Source organism: Papaver somniferum, unplaced genomic scaffold (genome assembly GCF_003573695.1).
Source record: "Papaver somniferum cultivar HN1 unplaced genomic scaffold, ASM357369v1 unplaced-scaffold_154, whole genome shotgun sequence".
Classification (NCBI taxonomy): Eukaryota; Viridiplantae; Streptophyta; class Magnoliopsida; order Ranunculales; family Papaveraceae; genus Papaver; species Papaver somniferum.
In genome coordinates, this window is record NW_020624820.1 from 8,056,571 (window position 1) to 8,075,847 (window position 19,277).

The following is a 19,277-nucleotide window of genomic DNA, read 5'->3' on the forward strand; positions in this document are numbered from 1 at the left end:
CCCATCTTTATTTCTTGACACATATAAAACTTAAAAACTTACCTTTTCAAATCTCCATAAACTATTTTTGGAGAAAAAGTAGGAAGTTTTAAAAAAATAATTCGACGGTTATCTAAATTTTATTTTCTACTTCATAATACGTAGTAACATACAAAAAGTTGAAGTATGTGTGGCCGCTCCAAAAGCCAAAACCAATACCTATAGGTCCTATAGTGCCTAAAACTAATTGTTGTGTTTATTTAGATAACTTGGGTTGAAATATCAGTTCCATCGATTTCGATCTCAAAAGGGTTTATTTAGGGTTTACATCTTCGTTAGTAGTTTCCTTCATAACTCTGCTACTGCAACTCTCGGGAGTCATGGCAAAAGGAGGAAATCGGCAGAAAAAATTCAAAGAAAACCCTAAAAAGAAAACACAAGATGAATATATCTCCGATGAAGACGTTGTTAATGATGACCATGATGATGAAATCGACGCATGTAAGTTCTCTTTCTTCTTAGGTTTTAGTACTTAAGTATTTCATAAAATACCTCACTCAGTTTTTTTTTTTTTTTGGCTGTTACCTAACTTAAATTTGTGATAATGTTTCAGTTCATAAACAAAGAGATATAATTCCGTTAGATGTTAATGATGATATGGCTGATTCTTCTGACGATGAAGATACTGCAAACCCAGTCATGGATCTTGAGGTATGTTATCAGTACCTAATTTCTTAGTAAAATTAGGAGTTTCGTATATTGATAATGAGATAAATGGGTTCTTTTGAGATTTTAGAAAATTAAACTAAAATGGGTTCAAAATTTGTTTGTTATGTGTTTGGTCAGGGTCTGGAGGATGAGGATGAGGATGAGGATGAAGATGAGGATGATTATGAAGACGAGCCCAAACTTAGGGGGATTGGTGCTAAAAGTAAGGGAAAATGTCCTACTTTCCATGCTTTCTGTACATTCATTTCTTATATATTCGTTGTGCGCAGAATGAATTTGTCATATCATGCTTCTAATAGAAATAGCTATAGAATTCTATCCAAATCCGAATTTGAATCTGGGGTTTTCTCTAATGGCATGTTGCTCATCGTACAAGTTGGTAATGATTAAGTTATGATTTTTATTAAGGATTAACTGCTGGGTGTGTTGGTTAGACTTACATTTCGATTTGGCGACGTATATTGTTAAACTACGCATAGTTCCTTGGAAAATTAGTTGGAGCTCAGAACCTATTAATTTCATATTTTGATTAGTTACTTACAATGTTATGACTTTAGACTGATCATGATGTTTTGTGCCTCTAGTTGAAAGGAGTCTAAAGTACATGCAAGAAAAGTTTCCGATTGTTGATGATGAAAGTGATGAAGAAGAAGAAGAAAAGGAATTACCTTTCGGTAATAGGCGTCACAAAGTTGATGAATTTGTAAGAATAAAACTTTTTGTGCTTAGGAAGTGAGCGAATCTGTTTTTTTATTCTTAATATATCTTTTTTTTTTCTATCCCAATTGCATGAACGTTTTAAAGTCTACGCAGCCTTATTTCAATACTGAATTTGCCTTATGGTTCATTTGAATTTGCAGTCAGATGATGAGGAGGGGGGTGTTGAAGAGGAGAAAGAGGTGTTGATTTTGGAGCAAAGAAAGGCTAAGACTCTTAAAGAAGCAGACTTCATGCCTGATGATATCGATGAGGACGAAAATAACTCGGATATCGAGCCAACTTTAGAGGTAGTGTTTTTTGAAATCCTAGTGTCAATTTCACAAGAATTAAGTTTGTGTTTCCCTGCCTTTGTTTGGAAATTGCTTAAGTTATAGCAGAATTCAATGTCAAATCAGAAGGCCATCCCACTTTGTTGAATCCTTCTTCTTTTGTTTTTCCCCATTTCTGATTCTTTTTCATGGTACTTGAAATGAGAGCTACATTACATGATTGCTTAAATAAATCTAGCTTATCTGGAAAATGAGAAATATTTGGTTATTCAACTTTGTTTTGGGTTAGCTGATGCATTTATATCACACTTGCATTTGTGCAGGAAATTTCAGTTAAGGGTAAATATTCGTCAAAATTTCATGCACATTTAGAAACTCAAGATGGCAAGGACATAGCATACGAGGAAATAAAGAAAGATCATGGTGCTTTGACTAGGGAGGAACAAATGGACGTTGTGTACAGGTGAGCTATTTCGGGACACTTTGCTTTGGTACTGTGTTACTGTGTGAATTGTTGGTGCTCTTTTACCAAATCCGATCACGGAATGCTAGTTCATTTGTGTAAGGCAGTCTGCTAGTTCAAAGAAGGCAGCTTCGAGTGTGTACGAGACATGCTGTGCCATTCCTTATGTTTTTCTTTTTTCATATATATCTTGTTCATTGTGATATACAGCTCAGCCCCAGAAATAGTTGGTTTGTTATCTGAACTGAATTCTGCATATGATGAGCTTGAAGGAAAAGTCAACCCCTTGCTTAACAAGGTATATTTCTTCATCTTCTTAGGATGACCTGGATGTGGATTGACACTTCAACTAGAATGAGCAAATTTGAATTATCTGGTGCCATTAGTTAACTATATTGATATTGAAAGCATAATTAAGAAGGCTAACTGAGTTTCAAATTTGTCACGAAGGTCTAGAATGTTGGTTCTATCTTGATTTTCGACCTCAACTCCTATACTTCTGTATCATATACTTATAAGCTATTGGTATGCTTTTTGAAGGTTGGTATAAAGGAGAATACAACCAAAGGAGGAATGCACTATTTGGAGGTGAAACGACTTCTGCTGTTGAGTTATAGCCAAGCTATTACCTTCTATCTTCTTCTCAAGTCAGAGGGGCATTCTGTTCGCGAGCATCCCGTGTTAGCTCGTATTGTTGAGATGAAGAACCTAGTGGACAAGGTTTATATTTATTCCCTAGCAATCTTCCTGTCCCACAAATATGACCATGCATGCATGAGATTTTGCAGTTTGATGTTTGAGCATACTTTTCTTTAGCCGTTTTGCTTTTTATAAGGTTAGGTTATTTGACTAGTAAGTATCCTTGTAGTTATTTGAGTGGTAAGCTTTCTTGCCTTAGTTTGGAAACATCCTGAATCTCCCAATTTCTTCGTTGTGTATGGTAATTAAGATGTCAAGGTACACATGTACCCTGTAGTCACCCTATTACTTCCTTGTTTACTCAAGTTTTACGAGATTGATTTCTTGATACTGATTGAAATTTGAATTTTTTAAACTGCTGCTGCTGCTGGTACTCATTCTTATTAAGTTAAAAAAGGTTCTTATAGGTTTCTTGCACATCGTGTGTGCTTGTGCTATATCTTAAGCTTTATCTTTCCATGTTTGACCTGACTCAGCCTGGAAGTTTTATTTCTCTGACAGATGAAGCAACTTGATGAGAATCTTCCCGCTAGTATTGGAGAGATCATTAACCTTAATGAAATTGGTATCCTCGAACACGCTGATGCGGTCACACCTGAAGCACACAAAAAAAATCACAGACCTTCATCAGTTTCCGCAAAAACTCAGGAAACGTCATTGGTAGTTTACCTACCACCCTTTTTTTAGTGTATTTTTATCCATGTTTTCTTTTTCACTCAATAATGGACCTTTATCCTCAAAACTTACCAAACAAATTGTAGCCTCCTGGAGCACCCGAGCCGGATAAAGTAGACCTGTCAAAGGCTTACATAAGCAAGGAGAAAACCAAGCAGGTCTGCTTTCATATGTGATTGTCATCTATGCTTTTTGTCTTGCCTGCTGTGTTGTTACGTTCTTGTAAATTGGAAGGATGATATGATTGACTACTCTGAATTTGAAAAATTGTCAGACTGATCAGGTTGGAAAGCAAAGCATGGAGATGTTGAAAATTAGAGCTGATCTCGAGGCAAAATACAAACAGAAGGGTATTATTACTGCAACAAAGCATGATCAAGCTCATAAACATCTAACTGCACGGGTTAATGGGTATAAATTTGACGAACTTGAGCCTAATTTTATACCTTTTCCAATGTCTAATCTACTGAAAATAATAGACATGTAAACTGAGCAGGCAGCTTCAATCATTGGATGATTTTGACGACGAGGTTGTTGAGAAAGATGGACATGCAAGTAAACGCCAGACAAGTAAACTGTCAGAACTTGTTAGAGTGAAAACGAAAAAATCCAAGGTATGAATTTGAGAGGTTTTACCCTGTGGATCTCAAACTTTATTTTAGCAAGTTAAACCATGTGCTGTGATGTTGAGTCATCAAAGACGACCAACAAGGGGCATCATTAGTTGGTGAATCCTGTTTGTTGATAAATGATCTCTAAGCCACTCTATATAACTATTATTGTCGATCTGTATTGAGTGTCTTTTATATGGATTATCATTTTTTTAACCCCAAAATGTATCCATTAAATGTTGATATCTAGGTTGTATCTGGGGATGCCGATTTGCCCAAGAGAGATGATATAGGTGAAAGAAGAAGGAAGAATGAACTCAGAGTTCTAGCAAAAGCTGGAGGTGGCTCTATCCATGATGTCAATGATGAGGATGATGATGGTGATGTTAATGAAGGTAATCCAGGAGCTAGGAAGAGGCGCAGAGCTGACGTTGATGATGTAGAAGCAGAAGAGTCAGAAGACGAATTTTATAAGCAGGTGAAACAACAACGAGATGCAAAACTTTCAGCCAAAGCCCAGTTGTATTCAAGGTCAGGTTTATATAATGTTAGCAGATTTTTGTTTACCAGATCTTTAATACATATGCCAAGTCAGAACTCCAGAATCATGATTACTTCGTCAATACACAAAAACTTGTGTGCATTTTTCGTAATTCAAATTATGTTGCGAGCTTAGTTTTGTGAAATTTTGACAAATCTAGATTTCTCAAACATCTGAAACTACAATGGTTTGCTTATTCTGTTATGCAGAACTTCAGCATCACTGCCTCTGGCAGGAACAGAGGAAGTTGCAGATGGAAAACGACATATTACTACTCAGGTCATTACAGTTTCCTTGTCACCGAAGGGAACTTTTATTTCTTTCTTGATCACTACCGTGAGCTTAGTTTCTTACGCATATATGCGTTTTTAATAACAGATGGAGAAGAATAGAGGTCTAACTCGCCCTCGAAACAAGAGCAAGAAGAATCCCAGGACAAATTACAAGGTAATTTCATGGGAAGATATTTTAGGTTCTTGATGGATCAGAGCATAAATCTCTTGGCCGCAATCTGATAACACTTTTTTGTTTGTTTGCTTCCCTCTCTGCAGAACAAGCACAATAAAGCAGTAATGAAGCGAAAAGGACAAGTGCGAGATGTGAAGAAGCCAATGGGTCCTTATGGCGGAGAAGTATCCGGAATCAATGCTAAAATTAGCAGGAGTACAAGATTCAAGAGCTAAACCATCCTGTTTTCTACACGTGGCGGCTGTTGTCGGTATGTCTTCATGCTTTTACCAGTTGGTGAGAATGTTAGATAAATGCTCATCAAATATGGTCCAATTTTTGACCCAAAGCCTATAAAGTAGTCAGCATCAGTAGAGAGAAGCGTGGTTTTAGGATTAGTAAGGGTCTCCACCAGCCTTAAATCAACTGTGCACCTACAATTTTGATTTAGTTTTTGTATCTCAGCCACAGTACAAGATTCAAAAACTAACCATCCTGCGGTTGTGATTCTCTTTATGCGCTCATGCTTATACCATATAGTGAGATAAATTATCTATTTCGGCCCAATGACCGACCAGTTCCATTCACTGTTTCCTGTATCACTAGCTCATGCTTATACCATATAGTGAGATAAATTATCTATTTCGGCCCAATGACCGACCAGTTCCATTCACTGTTTCCTGTATCACTAGTTATGCCTGTTTGTGTTTACATGCTTTCACCATAATAAATAAAATCTCTATGCCCATGTCTGTCAAATATTAGTAGAGAAATTCTGTATTACACACGTTACGGCTTAAAGCACAAAGCGACTTTGTAACTACAATTTGATATTTTTAGTAATTCATCATAAGGTTCTGGTAGGTACATCTTTAGTTTCAAAAGGATGTGTACTTGAGTAGCATCTTCAATTTCTGTTACTCGCCTTTCTTTTGGACATCATGCGTAGAAAGTGCGCGAACAAAACAATGCATACGAATACTATCCATGTAATGAACCAACCTTTAAGTACCTCAACAGGAGAAGCAGTATGCTTAGATAGGTGCCGTGCTGAAATGGATGTCAAAGTGATGAAGTAGGTTGATGCCGTACATGTGAGTGCAACCCACATAATTACTGTCAGAATCCAAATGGAAGCTTTTTTCTCCAGGGGCAATCTACTTATAAGCTATAAGATTATGCTTAGGGAAGCAAAGAACCCAATCGTGTTACTGACCATGTATAGAAAGTGGATGTGCATGGCATTGTCGGCCAATATAGAGGTTCCAGCCAAGTGCTTAGGTTCTCCTGAATGATCCTTAAGCACAGAGTTATCTTGCCAAATACCACCTGGAGGGTTTAATCCAGCTTCAAATGCCATGGTTGCAATCAATGACGCTACCACCATCAGTACGTTCTGTTGCCTTGTCAGCCAATCATTACAGTTCTCACTGCAACCACTTGCACATCTTAACCTGGATGCTAATGAGTAGGTGGTACTGCTGGATGTTGCTCTCTGTTTAGTAAACCACATTGCATTTCTAAGAAGATCACCAATTTCTACATCTTTAAAATCTATTACTGGATTTTGCATTAAGGTGTCCAGAGCTGTGAAACCATTGTCGTTTATGTTATTTATTGCTCCAACGATTGTCATGAGATTGTCCCTCTCCTGCTCGGGTAGATTGTCCCTCTTTCTCAGTAGATATCGTATCATCTGCATTTTTTTTTTTTTTTGAAAATAACCGCGTTTAGGCAAGTCTCATTAGTCCGAATCAGTCATAACGATAATAAGCACAACAAAATTACAAAGAAAAGCAAAGAAATGACATTTCCTGTTATAACAAATGTTTTTTTGTGACCCTGCAAACTGTTTCGTTCCAAAGTAACGTGTATGCGGTTAATTCCTTACCTCGGTTTGTTTCACGGCTACAGCGAAGTGCAAGATAGTGTTCCCTTTATCGTCCGATGAATTAACTGACACGAATTCTGGATTGTTATTGTTATCATCCCGCGGAAACAGTGACACCAATAGCCTTAAGGCCTCCAGACGGTTATATTTCACACACAAGTGTAACAAAGTTTCTTTTCGACTCGTCAGCACCTGGATGGTTTCAGGACAAGCATCAATCAGTAACTGCATGATTTTTGCTCGTCCTTTCATAGTTGCAACTTGTATAGGAGTATTTCCGTTTCGATCAGTAGCCTTGCAAGCATCTGCAGCTACCTTTAAGAGCACATTCACCATCTCAGCGTTGTTTCCTGCCGAAGCCAAGTGAAGCAGAGTGGAACATTGGGCTGAGTCGGTCTCATAAGCAAGCTCAGGTTTAATACTCAAAACTCTGGTCACGAAATTTACATGACCACATATAACTGCTACATGTATAGGATCTCCATAAAAACCAGTGATTAACCGAGTGAGAATAACTGGATCCTCTTTAAGTAACGCCATTAAGGCATCCACATCTCCAGTCACCGCTATTTCGTTAAGCCCTGTAGACATCTCTATCCCTAGTTAACCTGCTCTTCCTGCGATGCAAGTATGAAATTATCTGCATAACAGAAACCATTTTATAGAAAAGTCTCGTTAGATAAGTGTTCTTAAAATAAGCATTCGTTGAAGAAGCAACTCAAGAAAGTCCAGTTAAACACATTAATGATGTTAACAGTTTTTTTTCCGAATAATCTGAGAATTTTCTGACTGACTCTAATTAAGATGGTAAGAGTACTTAGTTTATTCCAATGTCCACTCCTCATATGCATCCCATAGTATATCATGGTTGCACGTATGTTGAATTGTCCGTACTAACTAGCGCTGCGCGTGATCAATTACAAATGACAATTGCCTAAGCAATCATCTGAGTAGGAATTTTCAATATGGAATTTTAGTATCCAAATCAAATAGTAATCGTCTTCGACCCCGTCCACCCTTGCCCATGTTTGGACTTGATCAATAGCTTCCCGAGTAACCATGAGGTCACGCGAAGAATCTGTGCTTACCTTAGCCAAGCAAACACTATGTCCTTAAAGTACACCAATATGAGCAGCATGTTGCTGAGATAGTTGCCAAAGTGATGAAGGATAAGCTTACACTGTAGATTGAGGTGATTGCAATCCACAATTCCACATACAATTGCTGTAAATCAAGGTGATCGCAATTGATATAAGATTACATTCAGGGAAGCCACTGTACTACTGATTATGTAAAGCAAGTCTATATTTCTTGCACTATCTGCTAATATCCGGAGGTTACAACAAACTGTTCTGTTGTAAAAGAAATTTTTTAGAGACTAGGTGTAGTAGTTGCGGGTTGAATTTTGAGAAACTTGAGGAGAAGCACAAGAATTAAGTTAAGCGGAGTAACAAGGTGCAAAGGACAATTGCCTACTGGTAAGGCGCGCGTTACAGCCCATGGGGGTCAATATCCATCTAAAATAAACCCACCAAAACAAAATCAACACATAAACTCCATTTTACCTAAACTGTATAAATCACCCTTCCGTTTATTTTCTATACCTTCTATTTTCTTCGGTATTATTCTAACCTCTCTAAACCGACAATTCTCTTCCCTCAGAAACCAGAAACTCTCTTCCCTCAGAAACCAGAAACAATAACCCTAGATCTGAAACCATTTTTGATTCCTTCTTCTTCTTACTCACAAAACAGTTCTTTGAACTCAATAATAAGAAATCTAACCTTCCTCGAAAGGAAATTAGGTTTAAGTTTCATTTTGATTTTGACATAAATGGCGAAGAAGCAAGAGAAAAAGCAAGATTAAAAGAAGAAGAAAAATCTTAAGAAAGTAGTCAAACAATCTCCGAAAGGTAAATTATAACCCAATTTTGATTTTATTTATCGGTTTCACCTAATTTATTGTTCTTCAGATGCTCCTTGGTGATTTCATTTTGATGTTGTTTCACATAAACCGATTATGAATCTTAGGTTTCCGTAGTTTACGAATCTTAGGTTTATGTTGTTTCGTCACTGATTTTGCATAAATTAGGTTTCATCATTGATTTCATACTTAGGTTTCTATAGTTTCATAATAGATTTTCTTTAGTGGTTTCTTTGATGAAACCAAAATTAGTTTCCATCATCTTCATCAACATATGGTTTGGTGGTACTGGTATTGCATACGATGGCATTGATAGAATCTATAATATGAAACCAATTTTGGTTTCATCATTTTCTAATTGTTAAATTGGTTCCACCATAACTGATAATGTTTTCTTAGATATATCCTGATCTTTTTGATGAAACCGTTTTTGGTTTCATCACTTTTCATTTTTTCAAATTGGTTCCACCAGAATTGTATTTGTATTTGGTGATGTTTGTTGTATTCTGACATAACCATGAGTTTGTTTGATGTAACTATATTTGGTTACACCATAATCATGTGTTTGTTTAATGTATTCTTTACATAAATTGGGTTTGTTTATTTCTTGTGTTCTCTGTTGGGCGTGTTTATTTCTAGTTTTTCTGATGAAACCAAATCTGGTTACACCATTTTCAATTATTGGTGAATCCAGATTTCAGTTGTTGTTTGTTTGTTTGATGGTTTACATATGAAGAACCATCTGCCAAAGTTGTTTTGTCCTTCCTGATTCATATTGTTCTTAGTTTCATTATTTTTATCTATGATTCACCTAACTTTTGGTTTCACAATAGGTAAAACAAGAGAAACAGAGCCGTACAGATGCTCGCGCGGTAGTAGCTAAAATAAAGGCATTGATAAAAAAACCAAAAAACTACATATGAAGGCTCTTGTATCGTGTCCATTCTGGCGTTTCTTCGATCCCTTATATGATGTGAGGTTTCAACACTATTTTCCACTTACCTTTCAGTTTTGCTTCTGAAAAACCTGCTCACAAGGGGTCCCTGACTTTGATCGAGTACCCTCATAATTTTCAAGTTTTCAACTGCTTTCAACCTCACATCCTTCACCTCATACACCTCCTCATTCTTCGCCTTCTGCCTACTCTTTTCATTAGGATTTTTCCTCCAATCACATTTAGTCTTTATTCTTTTCCTTTTCCCACATGTATAATCATGATATCTGACAGGTTCTTGCATTTTTCTTCTGTCATTCTTCAGTCTTGTGATCATATTACTCAACTTTTTTTTTCGGGACTGATGTCTCGAGATCCTTGCTCACCGTCTTCTTCTTAGCCGTCACACTGCGTCAGTCCTAAACTGAATCCAGGTCCACTATCTTCTAAATCAGCTAATTCCTCTACCATTCTTACAGTTGAGTAGTAGTATACACTTTCCATCTTTGGATTTGACGAACAACCTTTCTTTGCATAAATTCCATTTTCTGAATAACATCTTCACTGTCCTCATCATATACAAACTGAGTTTCATTGTCTTCTTGTTCAATATCTTGCTCCAAAGAAGAACATTTCTTGGCCCCAGATTCGACCTGCTCGGCCACCTTGATATCCTCAATAGTGTTTGGAGTCAACTCCGGACCCTCTTCTTGTTCAGTCCCCAGTTTTGATGAAGAATATTTCTTGGCCTCGGATTCGACCTGCTCGGCCACCTTGATTTCCTCAAGAGTATTCAGAGTTAATTGGGGACATTCTTCTTCTTGTTCAGTCTCGACCTCCGGCTTTGATGAAGATTTCTTAATTTCAAATTCAACCTGCTCGGCTACCTTGATTTCCTCGAGAGTGTTCGGAGTTAACTCCGAAACCTATTCTATTTCTACTCCTCCTTGTTCTTTATCAGACTTTTCTGGTTCTATAAAAAAATCTTCACCGTTAGAGTTGTCTTCATTTCCAACACCAACATTGTCAGATTTTTCTTGTTGTGGTTTTGCATTTAATGAAGCGCCAACATTGTCAGATTTTTCTTGTTCTGGCTCTACATCTAATGAAGCACCAACATTGTCAGATTTTTCTTTTTCTGGTTCTGCATCTCCAGATAGTGAAACCCTTTCTGGTTCCATCAAAAGATCTTCAACAACATTTCCAGGTAACGAATCCTTTTCTGGTTGCATCAAAAAATCTACAAAACCTTGTATTGTTTCTTCACAAGGTTGAAGCCTTTATTGTTCCATAACAACATCTTCGCACTCTTGATACTTTCTTTCATCCTCTTGTTTTATTCCTTCATGCAGTAAATCTATCTTGAGTTCTATTAAAGACAAAAACAGATACAAAACTTGCACATTAAACGGGCTCTCACATTTTCCTTTCAACACAACTATTTTTACTATTTCATTTATGGACATAACTATTTAAACCTCGCTTACCAACAATATCTATCATTTCATCCTCCACCGCTGCATCTTTCCTGTGAACATCTGTTATCAGGTTCACCACCTGCAATATAACGTTTAAGATACAAAATGTCACATATTAACATACAAGTAATATAAAATTTAAGATACAAAGTTTAACATTATTTTGAACCAGTTTGTCAAATTTTAATAACCAAGTCATATAAAAATGTAACATTTCTATTTAATAATAATCAGTAAGTAAAATTCGCAGATCAAATCTAACATATCACCTCAACATCTGAAACTTTTCTGGTTCGACGGAACATCTTCTTTCTGAAGTAAGTCTACTTGGTCTCTCTTAAGTTTCTTTTTGAAGTAAGTCTTCAATGAAGGTTGTAACCCATCCTCAGCGTTATATTTTTCCAATAATTTTTTATCTTCTTCGGAGAGTCCATTGTTCCCAATTTTTGTAAGCTTTGCAATTAACATTCTTTCCTACCTGTATTTGGCCTCATAAGATTTGTCTTTGTTTCTAGCAATATGGTTTTCAACATTGTCTTCAACTGGCACAGGCACTTCATTTTCAGTATCACCAACCGACACTTCAGGTTCAACATAATCTTCACTGCTAGCACCAACATTGTCTTCAACTGGTGCAGGCACTTCAGGTATTTGATATGAATAAAATGTGTTGGCCAGAAGTCTTTCATGAGTATCCACTTGAGTCTCTGATAGAATCTGAAGGCAAGGTTGAAAAAGTAGTTGGTTGCATCATTTACCCGCTGGTAAGTTAAGTTTTGTTTCTTTTGATTCATAAATTAAGTTTTTTTTTACAATGTTTCTGATATTGATGCTTAATTTGAATATGATGGCTATGATTGCATAAAGAAAGGATGGGCTCGACAGGTATCCAAGGTTTGCTAGATAGAACCTTAGACTTGTCTGCCACCAAATATTGGATAACTTCGAGGGTCTCATCGAAAAAAAAGAATATTAATCTTAGGTAAAGAAGATTTATTTTTTGATGAAACCTTTTCTGGTTCCATCAAAAATTCTAGTTGAAACCAATTTTGGTTACAACAAAAAATCTAGCTGAAACCAATTTTTTTTGTCTACTGTTATGGGTCACCGCAAGGGGTCATTCTTGCTTTAATATGACAAACAAGAAACGTGCTTGGTCGAGCGCATAGAGTAAGAGGATATTACTGTTGAATATTATATTCAACCTGAAGTGCCGGTTGGTGATACTGAAAATAAAGTGCATGCGCCAGTTGAAGACAATGTTGGTGCTAATAGTGAAGATAAATTGAACCTAAAGTGCCGGTTGGTGATACTGAAAATGAAGTGCGTGTGACAGTTGAACATAATGTTGAAGACCATATTGCTGGAAACAAAGACAACTCGTACGAGGCCAAATACAGGTGGGCAAAAATGTTCTATTGCAAAACTTACAACAGTCGGCAACAATGGACTCTCCGAAGAAGATAAAAAAGTATTGGAAAAATATGACGTTGAGGATGGGTTACAACCTTCATTGAAGACTTACTTCAGAAAGAAACGTAAGAGAAACCAAGTAGACTTACTTCAGAAAGAAGATGTTCAGTCGGAACCAGAAAAGGTTTCAGATGTTAAGGTGATATGTTAGATTTGATATGCAAATTTTACTTACTGATTATTATTAAATAGAAATGTTACATTTTTATATTAATTGGTTATTAAATTTGACAAATTGGTTCAAAATAATGTTACATTTTGTATCTTAAACGTTATATTGCAGGTGGTGAACCTGATAACAAATGTTCACAAGAAAGATGCAGCGGTGGAGGATGAAATGACAGATATTGCTGGTAAGCGAGGTTTAAATAGTCATTTCCATAAATGGAATAGTAAAAATATTTGTGTTGAAAGGAAAATGTGAGAGCCTGTTTAATGTGCAAGTTTTGTATCTGTTTTTGTCTTTATTAGAATTCGAGATAGGTTTACTGCATGAAGGAACATAACAAGAGGATGAAAGAAAGAATCAATAGTGTGAAAATGTTGTTGGAAGAAGAAATGTTTCAACCTTGTGAAGAAACGATACAAGGTTTTGTAGATTTTTTGATGCAACCAGAAAAGGATTCGCTACCTGGAAATGTTGTTGAAGATATTTTGATGGAACCATAAAGGGTTTCACTGTCTGGAGACGCAGAACCAGTACAAGAAAAACCTGACAATGTTGGCGCTTCATTAGATGCAAAACCACAACAAGAAAAATATAACAATATTGGTGATGGAAATGAAGATAACTCTGACGGTGAAGATTTTTTTTATGGAACCAGAAAAGTCTGATAAAGAACAAGGAGGAATAAAATAGAAGAGGTTTCAGAGTTAACTCCGAATACTCTCGAGGAAATTAAGGTGGCCGAGCTGGTTGAATTTGAAATGAAGAAATATTCATCAAAGTCGGAGGTCGAGATTGAACAAGAAGAAGAAGGTCCCCAATTAACTCCGAATACTCTTGAGGAAATCAAGGTGGCCGAGCAGGTCGAATCCGAGGCAAAGAAATGTTCTTCATCAAAGCCGGGGATTGAACAAGAAGAGGGTTTGTAGTTGACTCCAAACAATATTGAGGATATCAAGGTGTCCGAGCAGGTCGAATCTGAGGCCAGGAAATGTTATTCTTTGGAGGAAAATATTGACAAAGAAGGCAATGAAACTCAGTTTACATATGATGAGGACAGTGAAGATGTTATTCGGAAAATAGAATCATTTTATGCAAAGAAAGGTTGTTCGTCAAAGCCAAAGATGGAAAGTGTATACTACTACTCAACTGTAAGGAATAGTATAGGATGTAGCTGATTTAGAAGATGGTGGACCTGGATTTAGTTTAGGACTGACGTAGAGTGACAGCAAAGAAGAATACAGTGAGCAAGGATCTCAAGACATCAGTCCCGATTTTTTTTTGAGTAATATGATTACAAGACTGAAGAGTGACAGAAGAAAAATGCAAGAACCTGTCAGATATCAGGATCATACACATAGGAAAAGTCAAAAAACAAAGACTAATTGCAATTGGAAAAAAAAATCCTAATGAAAAGAGTAAGCAGAAGGAGAAGAATGAGGAGGTGTATGAGGTGAAGGATGTGAGGTTGAAAGCAGTTGAAAACTTGAAAATTATGAGGGTACTCAATCAAAGTCAGAGACCCCTTGTGAGCAGGTTTTTCAGAAGCAAAACTGAAAGATAAGTGGAAAATAGTGCTGAAACCAAAATTGGTTTCATCAAAAAATGTGTTCCAAGCATTTTTCTTCTTCATCTTTGATCTAGAATTCACTAGCTTGAGTTTTACAGCTCCACGGAGTGGGAGAACAAGGGGCACCAACTGCTGATATCAGGGAGGATGCTGGATAAGTTTATGATAAAGGGTGACGTCGCAGGAGACATCATTGAGTTTTACATCTTGAAATTACAAAAGAACATCCTAAAAGAAGAGTTGAAACCAGATGGTAACCCGAAGTACAAGAGAGTTGTGTTTCTAAGCATATTTGCCTATGTAAGTTTCCTCTACAGTTCTCTAATATAATTGTTTTTAACAGACAACATAGTTGTATGATCCAACTATGAACAGAAATAATTGTTTCAAATGCTGTTGGTTATATAGTTGATTTTGATGGAACCAATTTTGGTTTCACTCTTTAGGAAGAAAAAAATGATGCTCATTATAAATAAAAAAAGAACTTGCATGTCTGTCACTCATTAGGAATATGTTTTCTTGTATTTTTTCAGACATGTCACTCATTAGGAAAGAAATGTGGTAGTGCAATTGAAGGTTTCATCGACAAAATTGATTAAAATGTACTATTTTTATTCCTTCCGTTACTGACAACAGTTGGAGATGTAGACCATTGGACACTGCTAGTTTTTGATATTGAAACCGCAAAATTTTCTCACTGCAACTCCTTGGATTCCACTGAAGAAGAATGCAGAAAAAGTGTTGAAAGCATAAGATAAAGAATAATATCAGCATTTTCACAACACGATGCAAATCTCCCCCTTGAAGAGCATACAAGTCAACCAACACCATACACTATGCAACCCCCCTTCATATTGTTAACAAATGGGGTAAGCTAGAACAATCATCACCTATGTTTGGAAGTCTGGTAAAACAATTTATTCATTTTTTTTTGGCAATTTTAAAGGAGTGCAAAATATTAAATATTGAGACATTTTTTGGGTTGTTTCAGGAATGATTGTGGTCTTTATGTTTGCTATTACATGAAGAGCCTCTTGAAGGGAAACATGACATCTCCTAAAGATGATATTTCAGAAAAGGTGCATCAGATGAGACAAAAGTTGGCGTGTAAGATACTCCTTGATACATGAAGTCTCATGAGAAGAATATTCCAGAAAAGGTGGAAAGCATGAGAGCGAAGTTGTGCTACAAGATCTTGGTGGACAAAACGAAGAAATCAAAATGTACTGTCAACTATTTGTAAACTTGAATGCTTATAATAGTTTATAAAAGGTTTAAATGGTGTATGAATGGTTTCAATTAGAATACTGTCAACTACCTGGACACAATGTTTGTAATGGTTTCAATTATGTTTAACCGAAACCATATTGGCGTAGAATCTTATGTATGTCTGTTTTTTTATGAAACCAAAAATGGTTCCAACATATTTTGATTCCACTTTAGCAGTAAAATGATGAAACCAAAAAGGATTCCACCATATTTTGGTTCTACTTTAGAAGTAAAAGGGTTGTATCACGGCTTGGTTTATAGCCAAAATTTTGATATATTTCAAGGCATGAAACATTTTCATGTTCCAAGGGATAAGTCTAATTACAACGAAGTATTAAACTATAATAGAAAACACACCAAGGATAGCTTAGCGATCGACACTCGACACACTGGTAACAAGTCCTGGCAATAATTCATAACACAACAAAGTTAATGTAAAAATGTCAAGCCAATTACAGTATACTTGGACAAACTCAACAATGCACAGTTACAAAAGCAGTGATCTAACCAAAAAGGGTTCCAACCTATTTTGGTTACAAAATAACAGTAGAAATGATGAAACCAAAAAGGGTTTCAACATATTGTAGGTGAAACCTAAAAGAAAAACTTAGTCTAAATGAAACAAAGATGAAACATCTACAGGAAATCAACATGTTTAACTGTATAACAATGTAGACAAGAAGATAAATGAGCAATAACAGTCAAATAAAATACAAAAAAATGGATTCTCAAAATGTAAATTAAACATATTGTAGTCTAAACTAAAACTAATACTCAAAGTTGACGAACTGTAGGCGAAATGCTATTAGAATAGAAGAAGTCTGAACTAAAATTAAAAGTCAATCAGTCTCAAAAACACTTCAAATCTGCTTCGTAGGGAATTTCCTTCGATTATGAGTAGTCAATTCATTACAGCTACCACAAGTTCTCATCTTCTTCTTAGAAATTGAACCTGTATTAGGAATCCTTTTCTTCTTACTTGGGCGACCTAATTGTGGTAAAACTTTAGGTCCATGAACAACATACTTGGGTGTTATTGTCGCAGGCCTTTCAGCTGTGGGAACTGGATGAATTGGTCTTGAATACGATTCTCGATAGGACTTAGTAGTGAAGTAGTGTTGAACATATTTATAAGGATCTTCTCCATTTGCCATCATATACCTAACATCATGGGCGCAAGGGAAGCCATTGATTTTCCAGCGGTTGTAAGAGCGTGTCTTTTCTTTCAAATCAACCGTTTGTGTTAATGAAGCATGGACTTCATACACAAATTCTGACGAATTGGTAACACAGTAAGCACGACCATGCATCTTATTGTTAAACAGTTCAGTTTCCATTTTTGGACATAAAACTCCTCGCCAATTGACCGATGTTGCAGATTCTTCACGATGGGTGCACATCATTTCCATAAGCTTCAGTCGTATTTTATCAACCATGACAGCGATAAGCATCTCCCTCTCTTCCTTAATCCAACCGTTCAAACATTCAACAACATTTGAACACATCTCTCCATATCGATAGCTCGGGAAAAAAAAAACTAACCCATTTATCAACTGGAGCTCTACTAAGATAATCTTGTAGCTTCTGATTTTTAACCAGCATCAACTTATCCCAACTCTTTGAAAACTCTACACATGTATTTGCATATGTACATCTTTCAAACAACTTCAACAAATAATTATTATATGTCTTGGCAGCCTTCGGCAAGCATGCATCAATATTGTTTGTCATGTGCCAGTAACACCACCCATGATATGCACCTGGAAAAAAACATGGATTTGGCTGACTAAACCACTACCTCGATCACTCACAAATGTAAGTTTTCTTTGAGGAGAAACGACTTCCCTGAGATGCTCCATAAACCATTTCCAGTTCGTATCAGTCTCAGCTGAAACCACAGCATAAGCTAAAGGATAAATTCTTGAAAAGTAAAATCAAACGAAACATGAAAAAATGACAAAAACAACATAACATAAAAATGATGAAACTAATGAAACAGAAAAAAGGTTTCAGTAAAAAAATGTTGAAAAAAACCAACAGAAAAAATGTTTAGAACATTACCATTATTCCCATTTAGTCTTGTTGCTGCCATCAGGTGACCGAGATATTTACTCTTCAAATGTGCTGCATCCATGAATAGCAAGGGATGACAATGATTAAATTCACGGATGCATGCTCCGAAGGAAATGAACAATCTCATAAACTTTTGACTCCCGTCAGTTTCCAAAACAACACGAGATCTAGGATTGGTTTCAGACAATTGCTTTGTAAACCAATTCAAATAAGCAAATGATTTCTCATCCTCTCCCCATGCCATATTCAATGCATATATCTTCCCTGTGTATGCATCAAAGCCATATTCTCTTGTAATTTGTTCCATAATCTCATTTGTCTTCTTCTTTAGGTTCTGTATAATCTCATCCTTGATCAAGGAACTTCTTAGCTTCTTTGATACATGTGGTTTGTTAACAAAATACAGCGCCACAAGTTATTATTTAACTCCTTGATAATAAAGGGACTTCCTTCGACACCTTCACAAGAAACAACATACATGTGCCATTTACACTAGTCCTCCTCCTTGTTAGCACAACAAGCACTGATCCGCAACTTCTCGTTTCTTGTTATCTTAGATGCATAACCATATGCAGCTTGGTATTTCATCAAGTCGTGACGCACTTGGTCCACACCTCCTGGAAACAATTGTTCAAGACTCTGAAAAAAACATGCATAGCCAGATGCAGCTTGGTATTTCATCAAGTCGTGACGCACTTGGTCCACACCTCCTGGAAACAATTGTTCAACACTCTGAAAAACCTAGCCAACAAGCGGATTTCAACGGTTCTTTGACTACGTTAGGTTCATCATAATCAGTGACATTGGTAACTGGTGGCTGATTAATAGGTACAAATTCTTCCTATGACATGATGAACTTGAACTCTCACCTCTGTATCATGCTGGACTTGGACTTTCACCACTATGATATACATATAAGTCTAGTGTTGGCAACTTATTAAACAGAGAAAACACAACAACTGATTGGAGATCAAAATCAGACTGAAGAACCTTTTGTTGCTCACCAAATTTGTGAATGATTTCAATAGTGAATGGTGATAACTGAACCCAATTTAAACAAATATTATCCATTAAATCCATAAGAGTTGATCTTAAACCAATACGAAACGTCAATAAAGTTTCATTGTGATATCCAACTGCAATAACAAAGTCCATATCTACAAGAAAAGTATGGAACCAAAAAAGGGTTCACTTAATTTAAACGTGGAAACAAAAAAATTACATTCCTATCGATTTCAACATGAACAACAACAACAAGTAATCAACAGGAGAAAATGATTTCAATATGAACAACAAAGAAAAAGTATAAAATTATTGTAGCTTCTCTAATGAAATCAACTAGAAAATTCAAAAACAAATCAAATCAG

General features: G+C 36.2%; 3 protein-coding genes across 3 annotated transcripts; 1 reads left to right on the forward strand and 2 right to left on the reverse strand.

Moving 5' to 3' along the window:
• Positions 1–321: 321 nt before the first annotated feature.
• On the forward strand, positions 322–5,821 carry LOC113336909 (something about silencing protein 10-like). Its single transcript, XM_026582611.1, has 16 exons — positions 322–480; positions 593–690; positions 826–910; positions 1,293–1,411; positions 1,569–1,715; positions 2,021–2,160; positions 2,371–2,458; positions 2,701–2,880; positions 3,361–3,519; positions 3,621–3,692; positions 3,809–3,945; positions 4,031–4,148; positions 4,396–4,676; positions 4,896–4,965; positions 5,065–5,133; positions 5,238–5,821. The coding sequence occupies exons 1-16, from the start codon at positions 360–362 to the stop codon at positions 5,367–5,369; spliced, it is 2,016 nt and encodes a 671-aa protein (XP_026438396.1). The 5' UTR covers positions 322–359; the 3' UTR covers positions 5,370–5,821.
• A 480-nt stretch (positions 5,822–6,301) lies between these two features.
• Positions 6,302–7,615, reverse strand: LOC113336809 (ankyrin repeat-containing protein BDA1-like). Its single transcript, XM_026582483.1, has 2 exons — positions 7,025–7,615; positions 6,302–6,829 (listed from the first exon to the last, which is right to left on the reverse strand). Exons 1-2 carry the CDS (start codon positions 7,613–7,615, stop codon positions 6,302–6,304), a joined length of 1,119 nt encoding a protein of 372 aa, XP_026438268.1.
• A 9,082-nt stretch (positions 7,616–16,697) lies between these two features.
• On the reverse strand, positions 16,698–18,217 carry LOC113336810. The gene is made up of 4 exons (XM_026582484.1): positions 17,899–18,217; positions 17,636–17,743; positions 17,380–17,465; positions 16,698–17,300 (listed from the first exon to the last, which is right to left on the reverse strand). Exons 1-4 carry the CDS (start codon positions 18,215–18,217, stop codon positions 16,698–16,700), a joined length of 1,116 nt encoding a protein of 371 aa, XP_026438269.1.
• Positions 18,218–19,277: the final 1,060 nt, after the last annotated feature.

Coding starts and splice junctions, on each gene's coding strand:
- LOC113336809 (XM_026582483.1), bottom strand. CDS start 7,615: ATGTCTACAGGGCTTAACGAAATAGCGGTGACTGGAGATGTGGATGCC. Junction 6,830..7,024: donor TAGCCGTGAAACAAACCGAG/GTAAGGAATTAA, acceptor AAAAAAATGCAG/ATGATACGATATCTACTGAG.
- LOC113336909 (XM_026582611.1), top strand. CDS start 360: ATGGCAAAAGGAGGAAATCGGCAGAAAAAATTCAAAGAAAACCCTAAA. Junction 1,716..2,020: donor ATATCGAGCCAACTTTAGAG/GTAGTGTTTTTT, acceptor GCATTTGTGCAG/GAAATTTCAGTTAAGGGTAA. Junction 4,677..4,895: donor AAAGCCCAGTTGTATTCAAG/GTCAGGTTTATA, acceptor TCTGTTATGCAG/AACTTCAGCATCACTGCCTC.
- LOC113336810 (XM_026582484.1), bottom strand. CDS start 18,217: ATGGAACAAATTACAAGAGAATATGGCTTTGATGCATACACAGGGAAG. Junction 17,744..17,898: donor AAGACTAAATGGGAATAATG/GTAATGTTCTAA, acceptor TTTATCCTTTAG/CTTATGCTGTGGTTTCAGCT. Junction 17,466..17,635: donor TACATTTGTGAGTGATCGAG/GTAGTGGTTTAG, acceptor ATACATGTGTAG/AGTTTTCAAAGAGTTGGGAT.